The 21762-nt window shown below is 40.8% G+C and overlaps 1 protein-coding gene across 9 annotated transcripts in view; it reads right to left on the bottom strand.

Annotated features, from left to right (window-relative positions):
* The window catches only part of CADPS (calcium dependent secretion activator), a 356444-nt gene that overhangs the window by 102537 nt on the left and 232145 nt on the right, over positions 1–21762 (bottom strand). For 3 of the 9 annotated variants that reach the window (XM_083491182.1, XM_083491174.1, XM_083491178.1), the window contains exons 14-18: positions 12510–12611; positions 11905–11968; positions 10946–11069; positions 8459–8527; positions 7533–7550 (exon numbers count right to left, since the gene is read on the bottom strand). In XM_083491182.1, the coding sequence (XP_083347308.1) occupies positions 7533–7550; positions 8459–8527; positions 10946–11069; positions 11905–11968; positions 12510–12611 (377 nt within the window). The remainder of the gene's footprint in view (positions 1–7532; positions 7551–8458; positions 8528–10945; positions 11070–11904; positions 11969–12509; positions 12612–21762) is intronic. The other 6 variants (XM_083491175.1, XM_083491179.1, XM_083491176.1 and 3 more) reach the window with 3 other exon arrangements.

The raw sequence follows: 21762 nt of genomic DNA, 5'->3' as shown, positions 1-21762 counted from the left end.
TGAAGCTGGCATAAACTTACACCAGATCCAAACTCCGTTCAGTCATGGGGATACTGTCTACTGAGCTGACCTAAGTCTGGCAGAGGGGAAACAAGTCTTTAAAATACAGTTTGGGTTATACCACCCTTTATAGCTTAATTGATGCTGGGTTGCCAGGTCACATGACCAAGCTGAATGGTCTTAGGATCTGGCCTAAGTCCTTTCCCCACTTTGGTCCCTCCCACATCACATCCCTGGAGCGCCCTTTCTTCAGGGCTTACTACAGCTTAGGGTCTGCCAAGCTCAGCTCAGCCAAGGATGAGGGAAGATACTCCAGCGTACCTCCAGCTGAGCTGAGGGTGAGGAAGTTAAGTGTTGGATTACTGCCTTGTCATGGCAAAGGGGCTTGAATAATTCAGAGAAGCTATGAGCTATGCCGTGCAGGGCTACCCAAGACAGACAGGTCATAGTGGAGAGTTTTGACTAAATGTGATCCACATGGAGCAGGAACCAGCAAGCCACTCCAGTATCCCTACCAAGAAAACTCAAAGACAACAGGTTTGCCCAAACTGCAGGAGGCAGTGGAAGACAGGAGTGCCTGGCGTGCTCTGGTCCATGGGGTCATGAAGAGTTGGACACGACTAAACGACTAAACAACAAGAAACCTGGCATTACCAGGAACCTCCTGGCTCAGCCAGAGATCTGCTGGATACTAGCCTGCTCATTCCAGTGGATATTGCTTTAGGATTGCTCCCTTAGGCAGCAATCCCACACAAACTTTGCCTGCTTGGATTCCACTGAAGCCAATGGGATTTGAGAAGCCTGTGTGAAGGATGGTATCCCAAATCTTAATGAACCATCCATCCCATTCTAAGAGGTATACACTCTGTCACACAAACAAAAGCCAAATAGTCGTACCCATAATGGTCAGCCATAACCATAATGGGTGACCTGAAGGTCTTAGTTTTCATGTTCCCTTTTGATATGGTGACTTTTCCCACATGGCAATCTAACAAGGCATGCTTGGGATGACAAATATGGGGAGGCCTGTCGGGCCAAGTTGCTGCTCTAAGCACATAGGCCCTCCCTTGTCAATGAGTGGATATCAGGGGCAAGAGCAGTAGCAGTAGCTGGATGGCTGTCAGGGTCAGGATGTGCTATCTGGCTGCCCCTTCACATATTGCATATATGCATAGAGGAATCTTTCCTGAGCATCCCTACTGAGCCAGAACCTCAGTCCACATTCCTCACAAATAATGTACAAAGAACTTGGAAAGCTTCACTGAGCTTTATGACATTTCTGAATGCTCTTTATAACATTTATGTTAGGAATACCTATACAACTTATGTGACTAAATTTCTTTCTCCCTTTTTCTGAAATGGTTCCCCTTTCCTTGAAATGAATCCATCAATTCATGTCCCAAAACATCTTAGTCTAATTTCTCATGGGCTAAGGAAGGGAAGGGATACTAGTAAAGTTTTTTGCCTTATGCTAAACACATTATTTCTGATTTTGTCTAGTATTTCCCTTTGTTGGGATATTTTCTCCCCATGATGCTATGGGTCAAGGGGGCAGAATTTCACAGAACCACTGTGAGTCAAGAAAAGATTGGAAATGGAAGCCTTTTTCCTGCTGTAGGCCTCTTAGGAAACAGCCATCCTATCTAGCATGCAATCTGGACAACTCATAATCTCTGATTTATAGGAAAAAATATCCCAGGCTAGTCTTGGTTAAAACCCTTTAAGGGCATATTAAAGCTCACCTCAAAAGGAAGAGTGAGCTTTACTTGTCTTTCTGAGTTGGAGAAGACTTGCTGGCTTCCATGGCCTCCTGAATTTCTGTCCTTATCTCTGTATTTTGCACCCATTCAGTCTAATGGACCAACATCACACCACTGTTTAATATGGAAATATTTAAGATGGCCACAGGTGGGTAATTTTTCTGGACAAGGTTAGCTTCCTTGGCTCCGCTGGTGTGTTTGCACTATGCTGACCTTCAGACCACTTCAAGCAACCCAGCTGCCAGGAAGCTAGTATAGCAACTTTGCCTCCCCTGGCAAACCTCTTTTGCCTGTGTGTGCTTGTGTGTGTCTGCCCCCCCAAATTAAACTAAAACAACGAATGCTGATACCAAGAGCAATGTTTGGAAAAGGCTGTCGTTCCCTTGCACCAAATATATGCATGGGTCAATTATGTCGCTGCAGACGATTTTCATCTGACCTGTTCCCATTCAGTTACGACGTGAATGGCATTTCCTCAAAGGAATACCAAAGCCAGAGGACAATTGCACCCACGAGACACGGCTTAGCTGTGCAGCAGGCCCTGCAGTAACTCAACTCTGCACCAGCCTTAAATATGTTCCAGCTACTGAACTTGCCAGCAGCTGCACATTTCTGCCAGTTGCTGCAGACCTAGACACCTACAGTGACCTAGATGAAAAATATATTTCAGAGCTGATTGGCATTTAAATCCCGCAGCTGTCAAACACGCCTGGGTTGCGCAACTGCAGTTGGGGTGTGCTTGTTTGCGAGTGCCCGCGCACATGAGTGGGCGCCCAAAGCAGAAAAATATGGGGAAGAGAGTGAAGCAGAAAAAAGGGTGGGGAGAGCGAAAGTGAGAGGAATAAAGAAAGAAAACAGCGTAAAGCAAAGTGGCCATAGCAGCTGGCCTTATCAAGTATTTTTTTTTTAAAAAAAACAAAACAGCTTAAAACACATGACCTATGGATTGGATTGTGCAGTTCTCAGCGCATTGATCCACTACTCTGATTTTTCTTTTTTTGAAATGAAATTGTAAAAACAAAAGGAAATAGGAAGAAGTATTTTTGAAAGCAACCAGGGAGGGATCTGTGCATATTTCCCTACAGCTCCGCAACATGCACCACAAGAGTAATTAAAATACCCCTGCTGATTCCCTACTGATGCCAACAAGTGCATATAGATGGCTTCTGCCAAACTCTGGCATGAGATGTAATTGCTTCATGCTAGGTTACAAAGGCAGTGGGCGGAACCAGGAACACCGTCACACTACAAAAGTCCAAATTCCAGGACCACCCTTTCAACTTTCAGGACTACATTAACAGCATTTTTAAAAAAGATTTCTTTTTTATTATTTATGCATGCACTAAAGAGACCTGATTCGCTCTAGCTTGGGGACTTAGGGACAGAGCAGGGCTGGCTGGCATTTGGATGGGCAGTGTCCCTGCAGAGATCAGTTTGTAGGAATTAGCATCTCCATATTCTACATGTCTTTTGTAGCTGTTGTGATTTACCTGATTGTAACAGCTCAAAAGAGGGCCGTTATAATCTCAGAAACAATAGTGGCAGGGTAGACATTCCCATATGGAGGTATTGATTCACACACTGACTCTGAGCTGATTGCCCTGCTGAGATGCTCAACCTCTTCTCACATCCATTGCACAGAAGTGAAACTCTCAGGATGGTGTGAAAAGCAATATATTTGCTCAGTACAAGTACCGAAAAGCTGGTATCATAAGGGATAAATCAATACCAATGGTGGGTATGAAAACACAGGAAAACTTCAATACCATTTAGAAGCTATTCCACTATCTGAAAACTGCTCATTTTTGCCACCTTGTGGATATTTTTCTGTGATGATTGGGTACAATCTATGGTGCTGCAGCACTTTCTCTCTTTACAGTCTAGGAATTACTTTATCTTCTTTGAAACAATATAAAGAATCAAGCACACATTCTGTCCACACCGTGCCACTAGTCTCATGCGCAACTCCTGTCCTGCTTTCAGGAGATCCCTTCTAGCTGGACTCCTGGTAGGAATCACAAGCAAACACTCAGCTCTGGGGGGAAAGACCCCTGGGAAGAGAAGGCATCTTGTAAGTTTGTCTGTGACTTATAAGAGAGAACAAGCAGGGAAACATTAGCTCCCTTTAGGCTCTCAGTGCTTTCTGTTTCTGAAGGCTTCCTAGAACCCAAGCCTTCAGGTTCCTTCAGCATATTAGAGAAGCAACAGCTTCACTGTTAGGTGTAGCATTGCAGCATACCCAGTTGCAAGTGTAGAACAATCCCAGATGCTTTCTGGAGAACTCTGTAGCTATACACTCCTTATATTCAACTTTAAAGTGTTTCACACCCTTACTTCCACTCTTTCATTGCTAGAGATTCCTTGGATAGGCTGCTGAAACAGTTCTCCAGCTGCACCAACTGGCCACTGGTCCTCATATTCACCCTAAATGGAGACGGGATGATGGAGGAGGCTGAGGACACCTCTGTCTGCCCTGTGCAAATGTATATTTGTTGCCTGGTAACAGGCTCAGGCTTCCTTTCAGCTTAATTGCCATCCCGGGCTGGATGTGGACCCGCATCTGCTCTATGCTGCTCTATGCTGCCGAGATTGACCGACAGCATAAAAGCAGCATCCATGTATGTCCCTCTTAAAATGGGATTTTTTAAAAAAATGGCAGGAGGGTTGAATGGAGATTGTCCTGGGGTTTCAAATCCTGCCACCTCCAGTGAAAAGGATCAGATAACAGGTGACTGGAAAGACCTCTGCCTAAAATCATGGAGAAGGGGCTAGAGAAAGAAATAGTATTGTCCCAGGACAAGTCAGCCTCCTTTGCTCCTATGGGGAATTCCTCTGATATGAAAGAATCCACTCTTTCCCTCACGTGCGGCTTCAGTTGCATGTAGTCTGCCCACTACTCAACACTTTAACGATGTGGAAGTAGATTGTTTTTGTTTGCCTTCTAAAAGGTTTAAAGATATTTCACAATGTTGTGTTAGAAGTGGCAATAACCATCTCTTTGTTTGCAAAATGCAAGGCGGTTATGAGTTGATTGCGCTTTACTAGTTACAGGTTCAAATAACAACATTTTGGTTTCAATATCTGTTCCATTGTTCTTACTTTCATTGCCTACTCCATTTAACATGCAGGTTGTCTTTTGCAGCTAATCAACACCTTCTGACTACTCCAAACAAAATATATTCTTTTACCAAATCACATTAGGACTATACATGTACAAGGAATGCTCTGTTTTATAAGCTGTAATATGGTATGAATTGCCTTAAGCCACTTACAGCAAATCAAGAACTATCACTAAGAACACTCTTAAAATCTGCCTAACTTTGGCATGTCATATTATGCTTCTCTAGCAGAGTAAGATAACTGCAGTGAAAATTAGTGAGCAGGACCCTTTAGTATTGAAGTTATTCAGATATCTGTGCAGAACTGTACCTATAGAAATGTACCTAAAGGTTGCTGCAATTATTATTTTCTAAACAGACAATGTATTTTAAAATTCCATGTGCAAATATAAATGAATCTTTTGCATTACGTTTTATGATATGCTAGAATTCACTGGAGCTTGAATTCTTCTACTGAGTGATGTTCTACATCACATGAGAATATTTCTGCTCACATGACTGTACTTCCCCCACTTCTTATCCTCTTTGCAGGTCCCCAAAATCTACTCTGGAGGGTTGGGGGATCTTCTGGAACAGATTACTAGGAGTACAAAGGAGGCACATTGGGGAGGAGAGGAAGGGAAAGTTCCATTGTGAAATAATAAATCTGTATTGCAGCTTGGTGGACAACAATGGATGTTACCAATTGACTTTCATGTGGTTGTGGTTTTAATACCCACCATGTTCCTTTGGTGTCAATTTGAGGTGTACTGCATCATGATACTTTCTGAACCAGAAAGCAAGCAAAACACAGTTTAATTTGAAACATGGACACAATGGATGCAATCCGGACCCATTTTTTAAAAAGTGGGAGGAAATATATAGAATGCCAGAAAAATGTAACTGCAAGGTTGTTAGTGTAGCTCAAAGACAGCTAATCCACAGCTATAACTTGCACATAAGATACGCTGAATAAGCAAAATATGGAGACTATGTTACCTATCACAAGGGACAGTTGCCAGTGACAATCCCTTACATGTCTGGTGAATATTCAAAAATATAGAGATGTACCAGTGAACCATGTTCACTGGACATGTTCAGATCCACTCCATAATTCTGGACAGTCACAATATACATGTGGCATGGGTACTATACCCTCGTGGTTGTCTCCTTATTTTGCTAATGTACATTGATGCATAATGCAGATGCAGCCTCAATTGTACTTTATGGATGCATCAGGTTGATGTATGTAAGGCTGCTTGTCCTTGTCAGAGCCACCATTAGTCATAAATATCTGTTTAAATTCTGTATAAATCAAGCACTGGATGCCCTTGATATTGTGACAAAATGATTACAGTGGTGCCTCGCAAGACGAAATTAATTCATTCCGCAAGTTTTTCATCTAGTGAATTTTTCGTCTTGCGAAGCACGGTGTCGGGAAAGTTTTGGAAAAGCTTCAAAAATCACCAAAGTCTTCAAAAACCTCAAAAAAGGCTACCACACCGCGTTCTATGAGTTGCTCCTCGAAGTCAAGTCGCAACTGTATTAATGGTGTTAAGAAAAAGGAAACAAACTTGCAAGACATTTTCGTCTTGCGAAGCAAGCCCATAGGGAAATTTGTCTTGCGAAGCAGCTCAAAAAATGCAAAACCCTTTCGTCTAGCGAGTTTTTCGTCTTGCGAGGCATTCGTCTTGCGGGGCACCACTGTACCTAATAATATTGTTTATGCAAAGGGAAGGGTAGGCAGTTTTAGTTATTTGTTGTGTTAGGGGGCGACAAACTCTTCAATTAAAAGAATAGATTTCCTAGTATTTTAGTATAGTTCATTCTGGAGTGAGTGGAATTCTTGTATGAAAAAATGAGATACTGAGCCACTTTGTGGTAGCGTCTCTCAAAGATGACTCTGACGCAATCCAAGGCAGAATTTGCAACAAAATTATGCATTGCAGAAATATTTTCTCTCTCTAAAAACACTTCAAAATCCAGACAATCTGCTTTCACAGAACATAAACGAAGGACTCAAGAAAAATAAAAATAAATAAATTAAATTAACAGTTCAGATCTTACGAAATTTCAAATGAATATTTTTTTATACCCAGAAGTCATGAAAAAGGTGGCATGTCTGACAAATTTTTACTGAATTATTTTTCAAAGTTTTTTTTAATCTGAACTGTATTCTTGTTTCATTACATCACCACATTACAAACAAAAAATAATAATACAAGAAACATGACTTCTCTCTGACTGTATTTGTTAGTTACACATTAACAGGAAAACAATTCAACCCGAATAGGGTATTAAACAGAATATATGAAAAACAAAAATGAGATTAAGTTTAGGTATCAAACAGTGGTTTGAACAGAATGCCAGATTGCTAATAGTGCTGAGTTCTAAAATGTCCTTTTAGGGTTGTTTTTGTAAACTTTTTTCTTGATTAAACTATGTCTCGTCTCCTAGTAAGATGGCACTGAATTTCTGTTCTACTAGATCTACTTAGGGGAGAAGGAGAACACTCATTACGGGAATTAAGACAGCACAAATTAACTCCTTAAGTATTACTGCAACTCCAACTTCTCTCTATAAAGGAGTACATATCTTAAGGAGCTACGGAAAGGAAAACAAAGATCAATAAAAACTCAACAATCCTAGCAATGTATAATATACAGTTGTTCACCTGCATCCTTTTGATTCTCTATATGAAAGAGAGAGAAAGCAACAAGGAGAAAAGAGAGAGAAACAAGAACAGATATGCAGGATTAATGAGCAAGTGGATCAAAATGCCCCCCAGTTATGTGTGATATATGACATTCAAAAAGAAAAAAAGTTGCCCAAATCTCTCCCACCACCCAGAAGCATGGGCAATCATCAAAAACGACTTGCTTTGCCAAGTTAAAATGTTATGTTGTACAAAGAAAAACTGGGGTTTAGGTGGTTTAAGCTCTGAGCACGCATACTGGCTATTAGACTGGTAAAACGAATATACACAATTTCTCCTATTCAGACCTCTCTATAGAGGAATATTCAGGAAAAAAGAACCTTGGAAAGCACTCTGTTTGAGAGAAAACAGACAAGAGACGTGGAAGATCTAACGTACAGGGAAGACATTTTTCTGCGGTCGTATGCACAGATTGTAAAGAACTTTTGAAACACATACACATTAGGGAAAGATAGAGGTGACTCTTTCCCAGTGTCTTTTTTTTCTGAACTCTAGCTCATTGCTCCCCCATGTAGTTGCTGTCTTTTGATTGTGTACCAGTGACAAGTGTTTACAAATTGGGGTTACACAGAAGCAAAGTAAAAATGCATTCAGGTCACAGACAGAAAGAAGAACTGAAAAAACTTACAGACAAATTGGAGTTCGTCACAAACAAAAACAGCTGATTTTTTTTCTAAGCTTTTTCTTTTCTTTCTTTTTTTTAGGCTGATAAAAAGTGACTGGACTTCTCACACTGGGACTTTCACAGACAGAAGCAACAGACAAAGCCAATGCTAAAAGACTTGAAGCAAGGAAAGTGAGTTGGTTTGGCTCTGGATTGTACTGAAGTAATGAAAACAGAAAAGAGTGAAGACGGTATGGAGAGGAGGGCGGAAGGTACTCACGAATGGTTAAATCCATCACTTGAGAGGCCAAGCAGAAGACAGGATGCTCATACATTTCTCTCTTTTTCCCTATAAAAGAGGATTTGGGCATGCAAGAGGCTTAGGTCAGAGGTAAAGAGGTTATAGGTCATAGGTCAGAGGAAAACTTTACATTAGCTCAAAAGGAAAGTAGCTGTAGAGTATTTTGGGATACACACAGGAAAAAATAATAATAATTAAAAAAAAGATTTAAAATTGGAGGTTTACTGGATTAACCATTCAGCATGCTCATGAGTCACAAAAGAGATTGTGACCATGATTCTAAAGGTTTGTTCTGAATTGTTTGCAGGAATATAATGGTCAGAACGTCATGAATAGAAGGAAATAGAATTTGATTGATTTAAGGCTCCAAGATACTAAGGAGTTTAGCCTTCAGTATCTAAGGCTTTCACAGGTATTTCTTCATAAACATAGCCTCAAGCAGCATTGCTGTGAAATTGTTTCTTATCTTAATTTTAATGCACTCAGGCTAGTTAGACCTCGAAGGAGGCATTTGGTTTCCAAATTGTAGACTCCACTGCAGAAATGGTCAAACAATGATTGTTTTTAAGTTTAAAAAAAAAAGGAGCAGAAAAAAGCGAAGAGGAACTCAGAGTGAGCGGACTATGCTCATGAGAGAAAACCTGAAGCATGCAGCTTGCGGATGTTGGGTTGTTTTGAATTAACAATCCCAGCATGCTCTGAAACTGATGCAACCACTTTTTATAGAGGCAGCATAGAAAAGTGGCTGAACCAACCACGAACAAGGAAGGAGAGAAGCAGAAGAGAGCAGGTAGTGTGGGATGAAGTACTTCTCCGAAAACAATAGCTGGAATTCAAAACAAAACAGGAAAATAAAACAAATAATAAAAAAGTTTGTTGCTTCAAAGTTTCCCAGACCTAAAAGTCACAGTGCCAAAAAAGAGGGCAAGGTAATTAAAGACAACCAAGAAGAATTGAGGCACCAAAGGAAAGTACACGCTAACTGTTCTACGTTTTGGGAAATGAATGCATTTTTACTTACAGATCATAAAGTTTGTTTTTGCATAGATATATCTGAAAGAAGAGAGCAAAGCTTACCGACAGAGTTAGTGAGCGTTACACAGAGACCTTGGGAGTCCAGTGTCCATTCAAAAGGAAAGTCACAACAACAACCCCAAAACTGCCTCTGAACTGGAGTTCTCCCATGTCCTCGTGCAGCATATTTAAACATTGAATTTTTTAACAGAGTTCACCAATTAAAACCATTCTGTGAAGTCGAGTGCTTTGATAAATTGCTTGATAGCACAGCGCTCAAGAGACCTGCGTTCCTTCTCTATTTTCATCGCTCATTACCAAGTCAAGAGTTGATAAACATCCTTTTAGTGCCCAATTCTTAAGCGTTTCTCACTGGATGCATAACAATGAATTCATTACCACTGGTACACAATTTGCATTGTCAACGTGGGGGGGGGGGGACATTGAAAAAGAGAGGAGGTGTATAATCTACAGACCCTGGAAATATGGGGCATATCACAATAATCCAGTCCTTATGACATGACCAGCAAGGACTAAGGAAAGAAAAATAATAATTGAACGGTGATATTGTTTCCTCTAGCATTATTATTCGAAGCAAACGAGAACATTGCTTTATTTAGCAAAGCTTCATGGCTCACACATGACAAGAACCCCAAATCCACAGCACATAATTCAATTTAAACATCTAACAGCAAGGCATTTGTCGTGTTGTGTAGGAGTTTCAAATTACTGTACAGCAGCCAAAAAGGTAACAATGAAAACTGATTAATGTGTAAAGATCTATCTGCATGTATAGAATTCCTGCCAAAAGCATATCTTCAAGCAAGTTTAAAAATGTCTTTTTGATAGCTACATGTGTCTCTGGTCACTAGTTGTTATTCTTCCCTAACGTAAAAGGTCAATAATATCAGCTGTGGCGAATTTAGAGTGACAAGAATGAAATCTGATGCAAGTGCAGGGCCAACTGATTTGACAAGATCTGCTATGCATAAAAGGGGAGGTGGCAAAACATTACCCAGGAAAAATAAATAAATAGACATCCTAAGCTGGCTTACAAATGAGTGTGCACAGTTAAAAATATTTAATTTCTGATATTTCCATTGTTTCATGAACTCCGCTGTCACAAGCAATTAGCTGTGTTTCCCATTCCAGTTACAAAACATGACATACTATGTTGATCTCAATGGTTGTTTTCTAGGAAAACAACACAACACATATGAATATTGTACAAGTGACCAAACATGCTTACTCTCCCGCAAAGTAATTACCCTGTGTACCATTTCACGTTCTTAAAAAAAGAGAGGAAGATTTTGCCCTAGCCTTATTTATCCTGCAAGCTATGGCATATTTTGATTTTATTTATTTTCTTTTTCTTCTTTTTTTAAAAAAGCAGCTTAGTCGTCTCACTGAAACAGGAAACCAGCGTTAATTTTAGTTGCAAAATCGCCTTACCTTCAATTTTGGCATACTCTGAGAGCCGTGTATAGTTAGTCAATGCAGCTTGCTCTAAGCATTTACGGATGACGGTCTTTACCTCCTCTTGAGGGACTGGAGTAACTATGTCTTTCATCAAAACCTTGATATAAGAAACATTGATTTGTGGTGTCATCTTGAAATTAACAGCTTTTGTTTTCAATTTCACCCACCTAAAAGATTTCGAAGGGTTCACAGTGCCCTTTGTCTCCCTCTACTGGTTAGAACACAGGCAGCAACAGCATTGCCCATTGCATCTTGGGAACTATTGAACCTGATCACCCCTGGCCCATGGTTCTAGGTGTTTTGCGTTTTGAGGAATGTAAAACGTGAGGAACATGAGGAAGTGGGCTGCTAGGAGTGGAAATCCAGCAACATCTGGATGGCACTATATTTAGGCTACCTGTGCATGAGATGTTAAGATAAAATGATTGGTTCACAAGGTTCATTATTATTAGATGTACGGATTAATTGCACCAGCCCTAAAGTACTTGTTCAATTAGAGCTGAGTTCAATAAGAGTTCAGGTTTTTCTGCTAGCGGGATAAAACTATGACTTTATGGCACAGAAAATTGCAATTAGAATTCTAGGTGTTATAAAATATCCACGTGTACATGAAGCTTTAAGCTAGTGTTGTTCATAGAGTCAGGAGAGGCCAAGAGGGAACCCAGCCCAACCAAACCCACCCATGAAATCTGGACCACGGTGTGTCCCAAGTAGAGAGCAGGTGTAGTGAAGAATGCTGCTCAAATGAAACGACACACACAAACATGCCAGGAGATAAAAAGCCCCTTCATTTCCAATATGATTGGAAGGAAAATGGCACCCAGACTCCAAATATATAATCGAAGTCAATATAAATTCCGCTGAATGAAAAGAGCCAAATATGAGAACTGGATTTTTTTAAAAAACCAACCTTTCAGGACCCTTACGCTTACCCTTTCCAGGAGTGATAGTGTGGCTTTTAAAGCACCTTCTGGCCGGCCGAATGGAAAGCAATACCTAGGGTAAATACATAGCATTTTTGGATACGTGCAAAATGTTTTAAAAGCTAACAGATGATTTACACCCATACTGCAAGTCCCAGTCACTCCCCACTTATGTCTTTCAAAGTGAATAAGGAAAACAAGGTGGGCAGGGGGGTGGGGAGGGGCAAGGCAGGGAGAGGAAGAAATTGCTATTTTGGTTTTGAAACTGGAATAGCATTACTTTATAAAAACCAAAACCCCAATCTTCTGGCTGCTTTTAGTTAATAAGTACTGACAAGATAAAAAACAGAAAAAGGCAATTGTTTATAACATGGAGACATTCCACTGTAGACTTCTATTCTAAACCTTTCATGGCAAAAATGCACACATAATTCCATTTTACATTTTCTGTGTAACATCTCTATGACTGAACTGTCAGTGCCATCTATATGCTAACATATAGTACACTAAAATCACTTAAAAAGTTCCTGCTGTTTATGCAAGTAATCATCACTGCAGCATCTGAAACGCAGCAAGTTGGCTCTTTGTCTGGAAGGTGAAACATCAGTCATTACCTAAAATGTGTGATTTGATTTTCCAGTAACAACCGCAGCCTCTCTTTGATTTCTTCAAACCGCTCTTTTTCTTCTACTGTTACCGTTCCTATTCCATCAGGCCTGGAGGAGAAAAGCTATGAATAAGTTGCATTTTACCTCATGACTTTTATGAATCATCAGCACTGTAATGCATCACATTATAGTCAAAACAATTATACAAATAAATAAGAGTATTTGAATATTGGGTTTCCAGACTTGGATTACCTGAAATCAGTGGTACCAGAGAGCCTGAATAGCAGCTGTGTTTTTTGGGGGGTGGGGAACCTGTGGTAATTTAAATATAATTGGGCTCCAGCTTCCATCAGCCCCGGACAGCACAGCTAGTGGCTAACAATGACAGGGATTATAATTCCAGTTATATTCCTGCATTGCAGGGGGTTGGACTAGATGACTCTGGGGGTCCCTTCCAACTCCACATATGATACCTGGAGGGTCACAGGGCCCCCATCCCTGGAGTACCCCCATTCACTTCAAGGCCACTGCTAGTTCCTTGTGTGAGTGTGGCATTTTGCCCCACACTGGGCACCTCTGTTGGGTTGAAATTCTTGGATAGTATTCATTGCAGCCTCAATAAAGGCACAGGGCCAAGGCAGTAAATTGTGTTGCCTCCAAGTAACTCATGTGGGAGGCAAATCTCTGAATATCATATATTTCTCCATACCTACAAGATTGCCTTTCCCCATGTGAACCTGCTCCTAACCTGAGGTTACCATCTGAGGCCCATATCTGTAAGCCACCTCTGGATCAGGTCTGCAGGGTGTGTAAGTGGGACTCGCACCAGTTTAGATCCTGGCCTACTTGCTTTCAGCTATTAGGATCAAAGGTGTGAACGATGCAGTGTGAGGAAGTACAAACGCAAGGAGGAGCAAGGTTTTTCTCCTGTGGAAGTGTCTGTGCTTCTTTTGAAAGCAATCGAAATAAGCAGAGTTCTTCCTACGTGCAGAATGCAGTTCTTTGAACCACGCCTAGTAGTACCAAATTAATTATTTTACCTCAGCAACTAATGCGTTGCTGTGAAACTCCCACCCATGTGCAAAGCAGTTAAGCACAAGTTGACTTAAATCTGTCAGTTTGCATTTCTTAGTGCAGAAAGTATTGATCTGGTGTGTAGAGATCTTTCCTATTCTACTTAATTCAAGAGGGTTCTGGAAGTTTCTTTGTATGAAAGAGATAAGCAGAAGGTCCTGATGTTTGGGTTATTCCCTCAGAGAAGCTGAGTACAGTTGGTTTAAACTGGTTCTGTTATCTCTTTCAGTCATGGTCATGCTGACTATAAAAGTAGGGCTAGAAGGAGCCTGCGTTTCACTTTCTCTTTCTATCGCTTTTTCTTCTGGTGTGGCATTCTGTACATACAGTAGTATGAAATATATATATATATATAGAGAGAGAGAGAGTCCAGTAGCACCTTAGAGACCAGCTAAGTTTGGTGAGAGCCAGTGTGGTGTAGTGGTTGAGAGCGGTAGTCACGTAATCTGGGGAACCGGGTTCGTGTCTCTGCTCCTCCACATGCAGCTGCTGGGTGACCTTGGGCCAGTCACACTTCTCTGAAGCCTCTCAGCCCCACTCACCTCACAGAGTGTTTGTTGTGGGGGAGGAAGGGAAAGGAGATTGTTAGCCGCTTTGAGACTCCTGAAGGGGAGTGAAAGGCGGGATATCCAATCCAAACTCCTCTTCTTCTTGGTATAAGCTTTCGTGTGCAGGCACATTTCTGAAAGCTTATACCAAGAACAAACTTAGTAGGTCTCTAAGGTGCTACTGGGCATTTTTTTTAGTTTTTTTATATATTTCGACTGCGTCAGACCAACACGGCTACCTACCTGAATCTGTACATGGTATGCTTAGTGTTAAGGTTTAGATTTATTATGTTATTGTAAGTTTAAGTTAAGTCTGCTGCAACTGAGTTTCTTATGGACAGTGCCAATCCTGAATGTATTGGATTTGTGACCATTATGCTCATTTGCCTTCAGTAGTAATAAAGCTTTGCTGGATGAAATACAATTGCCTCTGGTCTATTTTTTTGGGAATCCTTCAACGTATTTAAGATGTTACTCTGCTAACAATACACTGGAATCTACTCTGGATCAATATTGAGTAGAATTCCATGACAAAATCGAAGTGCTCTGCTTTAACTGTTTTGCCGGGGTGGGGAACTTCAAAATGCAGGCCTCCTGTTCTCTCTGCCTGGTCCTAGGAACTTTCTCCAAGCCACATCTCTCCCCAAGCTAGAGCTTTTACTGGTCCTGCTGTGCACTGACCTTGAGTGCTTCCACCTGGTTGGGGTATATCCTTGAACCCACAATATTGCCTTTTGTTTTGCCTGGAAGGAGAGTGAGGAGTGTGTCTCTCTGTGTGTAGACCCTAGCCTACCACCCAACGGTAAAATTTACATTTGCTGCTCCACCCACTCACTTTTGCCCCTCCCACATACCATTGTCATGTAGCCCCTGAAAGGTTGCCCACAATGGAATGTGTCCCTCAGGTTGAAAACAGTTCCCCATCCTATGATCCCTCTGTTACATGGATGTGGTCGACAAAAACCAAAGGCAAAAGCCAAGACTGTGGATCGGGGGAATTGTGCAAATTCTCTGTATACCCAAATTGGCAGGCGCGGTCATATGCTGTTCCATTGAATAATCCATGCAAAAGGTAATGAACTACTCTAATCCATTCCAGAAAATAAGTCAACAAACCAGACAATTAGCAACACTATTTCCTACTACTGGCAATTTCCTAGTGTGTGGACTTGTGTGCTAGCACTCAGTTTGTAACTGTAAGTCTCTCTCTCTGTTAGGAAGAGCAATGGAAGAAGTCTTAAAACTGAACAAATGTTCTTACTTAAAGGCCTCCTCCCGTGTTTGGATTAAAGCTTTGTAAACCCTTCGTATTAGACTAGTTTGGCTATACAAAAGACTTGGCAAGGGATTACAAAGCTTCTAATGAACCTCCTGTCAGGGGTTAATTGGTAAGCTTTATTTTTCCTTTTAATGAATCAGAATGCTCCTAACTTTTTTAATATAAAAAATACAATCTGTACAGTCAATATTTCATTGACCTAAAGATGCAGAAACCTCAAAATATAATAAATATTAGCACTTAAATATGGTTAAAACTCACCCATTTAAAACAAAGGCATTATATACTTTGGAAATGTATTTTTGTCTTTTTTATTTAAAGTGATGAAGTGAATTTTAAACACTCAAAAATAAACACTCATAAAATTGGGTTGCCTATCACTAATCCTGTATACATATGTCCTATTGAGGAAAAGAGAGATTTACATGTTTGATAGGTTCCTAGCCCATGTATTTAGATTATTCTATGGTATTACTGTTTGAATTCAGTATACATTTTATACACCAAGCTTGGGTGAATAAAAATATTGATTTAGGCCTCAACTGGAAACATCACTAGGAGAAGACATAAAGCAGTACAAAAGTATATTGTTTTGGCCTCATTTTTGCTTAAATATATAGTTGTATGAAAATTTAGCAGGCTGTTTAGTTTGAAACATTTAACTACTGAAACACTTAGAATATTTTAAAATTCCTTATTCTAGAAAATGTTACCGCTAAAGTTGCAGTCTTAGAATCACTTACCTGGAAGTAAGCCCCATTGAGCTCAATGGGGCTTACTTCTGAGTAGGCATGTTTCAGATTGCATGATATGTTTTTGTTTGATAGTAAGTGAGCATTCCTACAATAAGACAAAAGTGACAGCATAGAGCAGGGGTCAGCAAACTTTTTCAGCAGGGGGCTGGTCCACTGTCCCTCAGACCTTGTGGGGGACCGGACTATATTTTTTTTCTGGGGGGGGGGGGGAATGAACGAATTCCTATGCCCCACAAATAACCCAGAGATGCATTTTAAATAAAACGACACATTCTACTCATGTAAAAACATGCTGATTCCTGGGCCATCTGTGGGACGGATTTAGAAGGCGATTGGGCCGAATCCGGCCCCCGAACCTTAGTTTGCCTACCCATGGCATAGAGTTTCAACTCACAGTGCTTGGAGACACTGCTCAAAAGGCCAAATGGAAGGCCTCATTGTAATTTCAAAGAAATATGCAAGCACAGAACCTTAACTGCTCAAAATGAAGGGCACTGCTAATTTTAAAATCAACTGCTTATTTTAGAGAAGGTCCGTTTAACTAAAAGTAATTCTCAAACTAATTAGGGACGGCAGCCTAAGATATAGGAAATATTTGTTTACTGAGATAAATTAAAAGGTTTGAAAGACAAATGCCAGACAAGTACACAAGTTATGTTGTTGATGTGATAATTGTAGCTATCACTTGATAACCTGAACGTGTGAAACTGTTACCACTAGTTATTGCATGATCAAGTTATTACAGATCATTGCCTCTTGTCAGGCACTTGCCCAATAAGGGAAAAATCCAAGATAGGAGGTGATAAGCCCATCATGTGTAGTTGCCCATCTCATGTTGTCAAACTATTATTAAACGAAATGTGTGATTTTTCCCTGATTGCAGCAATAACCTATGAAGTGTGTTACTGAAAATGTCTTGACATGAGTCTAAATGCAGAAGAAAACAAAATGTGGCTCAAAAACTTGTTCTTTTCCTGTACTCCTTTTGTTTTAAAGACATCAATTTAGAACTTATGGTGAACCCTACATGCTTACTACGGAGTGAGCGGCTTCTTCCAAAGAAGACAAAATGGTAACCACAGACTACAGATGGCAATGGCTGACACTCTGATTCTGAACACATTGCAGGAGAAAGTACTTCCAATTGTGTTTGGGGTCAGAGCACCAGACTGCTGCTTATTTTGCTGCACTCCACAAAACACTACCGAGCCACTCCTTTTGTAGGCTCAAGGAAGTTTACTAGAGCAATAAAACTAGCACTGCGCTGAAACCTGCCGCCCAATTTCTTTAAAGCTTTCTTCCCCCACAAAAGTAGCTGCCATTTTTTTTCTGCAGAGTTGAGCACACTTTATTGGTGACTGAGGATGTTGGGTATATTTTTCTTTCCATTCAACATTTCCCCAGCACTCCCCTGTCATGGCTGCCTGTGCTTCCTGATCTGAAAAAGCCCTATGGGAGCAGTCTTTTATTGGCAATGAAAGGCCATAACGTTTTCCCATGAGCTTTGACGGAAGGATGGGAAACTGGGAGGCTGGCTCCCAAGTACCTGAGATAAGTGAGCTTGCCACCCTCCCCCCATGAAAAATCATTCCTTTAACATAAAAATATACATAAAATAATAATCTTTCTGCATTGAGTCATTGAAAAGTAAATACTTTAAAAATAAACAGACCAAAAGCTGTCAGAGACCTGGTAGGCAGCTTCCCATACATTGCCAAGAATATTATAGTGTTTTCAGGAATGATGGACAACAAGGGGGGGCTTAAGAATGCAAACCACTTGAGAGATGGCTTGCTGAATGGAAGAAAGTACCGTACGTTCACAAAACACCAAAGCAATCTTGAAAGGTAAACACACAACTGCCCTATGCCCCACTCACGACAATTTCACCAACATTTTCTCTCTCCTTTCTTAAAGTTCAGATGCAATACCCCTTTTTATTAATTGAGAGAGAATAGTTGGAAAAAAGAAAACACAGACTAATTTAACCAGAATACTAAATATGTACCTATATCTGTATCTATTTGTGAAACAAAATAAAAAAAATCCTTCCAGTAGCACCTTAGAGACCAACTAAGTTTGTCATTGGTATGAGCTTGAAGGAATTTTTTTATTTTGTTTTGACTACAGCAGACCAACACGGCAACCTACCTGTAACTATATCTATTTGTGAATTAGCTCGGGTCTCCCAAGCTGCCTGAGAAAAAGCTTTATTTTACCAATAATAAAGAGAATATTGGAGTACCTGAAGGAGCTTTCCATTGAGAGACCCCTGAGAAGGAAGGTGCTGGCAGTGGGGAGTGCTGATGCCTTGCTGGCCTCACCCTTAAGGCCTGTATACTCCCAAGCATTTTCAGGTACATCTACTGCTGTTTGAATGCATGGGGATTGTAGTTTCCAGTGCCTCCCAATCCAATTTTTTTTTAATGTGGGAGCTACTAGAAGCTAGAGTTGCAACTAAATTGTAGCAGCATCAGAAAGCTTCCACAGGTCAGTAGCCAGTGAGGGGACAGGACAGAACAATTGGGTAGAATCACTGCAGCAGCTCCATGCTGTTGAAGTGACCGGGTCTGGATCAAGTTCACTGTGGGCCAGTGATAACTGTGAGAGTGGGTCAGGATCTAGGAGAATGCAGGTTGGCTCTGCATGACCCACCACCTACTACCACTGGTGGTGTTTTGGGGCTTTCTGCTGGGTTAGGGTACCACCAGGGGACTTCCTGGATGGGTGCATCCAAGGAATTATGCTTGGCAGCTCAGCTGGAAAAATGGGATGCTTCAACTCAGTCCAACCCCACTTGCCCAGTCTGGTATAAGATGGTTGGTGTGTGTGTGTGTGTGTGTGTGTGTGTGTGTGTGTGTGTGTTCACTGCGCTGTCACTCATTACCTCATGTGAAAACTACTTGTGAAAAATACTATGTCTGCATAGCTGTCCTTACAAAGTATTTTTTTCTGTGTGTATTCCACTGTACCTGTGAGCAGAAACAGTGTATTTATTATTATTATTATTTAAAAAAATGTATTCACAACACTAGACGGAATTAATAATAATAAAATATCACAGCTGCCTTCTGTGTATCATGTAGCAACAAACTTCAGACAATCTACAGGTCAACTGTAGCCATTTTTGGAGCCGCCTGGATGTCTGGAAGGGCCTGCCAACTAAGAGCCATCACAACTGCAAGGACTTCCTTTCTCAAACAGCTGTGGACTATATTACATCTGACATGACGAGCATCTCTTGAATCTACCTTTCAAACATTCGGCAAACCATTTTCTCACTGTCCTTCACAAAGTTGACATTTTCAGCAGCATGATAGGAAAGATGTCATGTCGGCTGTTTTTCAAGTTCTTGTCACAGTGGTTAGCACCAGTTCTGTCATCTTTACTCTCCTCACAATCCCCCATCTTTAGCCATGTCACAAATAATAATACTTCCAATGTTTTTTGTCAAATTCCAAATACTACCACCCAGCTGCACATCTTTTGGAAATTTATGAGTTATGTTAATTCTTGTTGCTCATCTCCCCAGAAGCTGAAGCACCATGATTTCATTAATTAAGTACGAATCTGTAGACGGCACTATGATTATATAAACATAAATTAAGAGCCCTGCACTTATTTTTATATACTTGAAGGGAAATGGAACCATTGTCATTAACAATCATATTATCTCAATTTATATATGTGTGCTTCCTCCCGCCTTCAAATTAATGTTTGGGGCATTCTTGCTCTTAGGATTTCCTTTTCTCTGCTGCATTTGGAACATTCTCTTGTTGCAAAGCAAGCAGTCGAAGGCAACAGAATATACCGGTAATCAAAAGGCATTATTGATGGGAGAAGAAATCCACATTGCTGCTGTAGATGTGTGTGTGTTTAGGTGCCACTTCCGAGACATTTCAATATTTGATGTTTACAAGTGTAATCACAGGTTCCTGCAGCTTGTGCAATTTGTATTTTACCATTTTATGTCCAATGATTAAAAAAACGTGTACATAATGTCACATTTAAATGTAGTTATGTCATGCTTGGATCCAGATCAGGAATACAAAACATGAGGAAGGACAGAAACAGTGCAAAGAAACGTCAGACTTGTGGTGTCTGTAAATCTCTATGTAGTCACACAAAGAATTGCAGACATGTTACAGTGCAGGCACCTCTATATGAATTTAGGTCAACCTACAGAATTGGAAATATCTCAGTCTTGAACGGTAGCAGATTCCCCCCGCCCCGCCCCCATTTTGATACTGTTTGGATTCTGCTAGAGAAATTAATAGGGCATAATAGTACAGATGGGTGTTGGGGGGTGGAGAGAAAAAGGAGGTTGGGATAGTGCCAGGAAAAGGTGCCTTTATGATGAGATATTAAAACCCTAAATTAGCTGCTCATAGTGTGCATTTTAAAATATTGTAAACACATTACACGAGAAGCTAAAATGTCCCTGTCTACTCCTAATATTACTCATTGACTAATTATTAATCAGCCCCCAAAGAAATCTTTCTGAAGTGAGTTGTCAAGTTTAAAAATAAATGGTCTCGTGGCAAAGACAATATTCCCCCCCCCGACTGCTTCTTTGTGCAAATCGCAGGGTTAATTATAAATTATAATTAGGACCAGAGGTCCTAAGGCCACGATTTCTTTCTGGAAACCCCACCTCCCCCACCATGCCCTTTTCTAATTGTACACGGTGCCTCGGGGGCTAGTTATGCTGCTCAAGCAAATATATCAAAATCATTTCTTTTAAACCAAGGAGTACTATACGAGGCAATAGCATGCATTTGTGTGCAATTATAAACACACATTATAGCTCTTTGGGGTTAATCCCTTTGACATTTGCCTGTTCCAGTGTGGCTTTGAAATGAACACAGTGTCTTTTACACCTTTCATGATAACCTCTCCCGTTCTTGGGAAAAAATGCCCATTAGTAGGCACGTACAGCCTGATAAATACCTGATCCGAACTGGTGAAATTTAAAAGCTCACAGCCCTCCTTTCTTTCCTTTTTCTACACCATGGCCCCTTGAAAGTGTTTTGCGGTGCAGAGGACTTACAATACCTGTGACTATTATGATGCAAAGAGCATGTCCAGATGGCTGCCTGGCTGTAAGCCCAGGCGTATTGTGTTATTACATAACCATGTCACATCAGAAATGCAGCTGTTACCGGCAAAGGGCAAATTGAGTGCTGCTCCCAACATGCATGACCACACCTGGTTTCATCTACTGGTTCTTGCCTGTTCTGCTGCAACCATGCCATCACGTCACATGGGAAAACCTTGATTGAGATGGTATGAAGGGGCTAATGTGCATACTTGGCCATTGCTGTATTTTTGTGGCTAACATTGGCAGAGCTATAGATCTAATTTCTCTTGCATTGCTCAAGGCTGACACCCACTACTTGGGTGAGCAGCATGTTCATTAGTACCTCTCATGGAAACTCTCTTATATACAAAGGTCAAGTTAACATATGTAGAACCTTGCTGGATCACGCCAAATGCCTGAATAGTTCAGTTGGTAGAGCATGAGACTTTTAATCTCAGGGTTGTGGGTTCGGGCCCCACACTGGGTGAAACATTTCTGTATTGCAAGGCATTGGACTAGAACA

Source organism: Podarcis liolepis (assembly GCF_965112155.1).
Source record: "Podarcis liolepis genome assembly, chromosome: 2".
Taxonomy (NCBI): Eukaryota; Metazoa; Chordata; class Lepidosauria; order Squamata; family Lacertidae; genus Podarcis; species Podarcis liolepis.
This window is presented reverse-complemented; position numbering and strand designations above follow the sequence as displayed.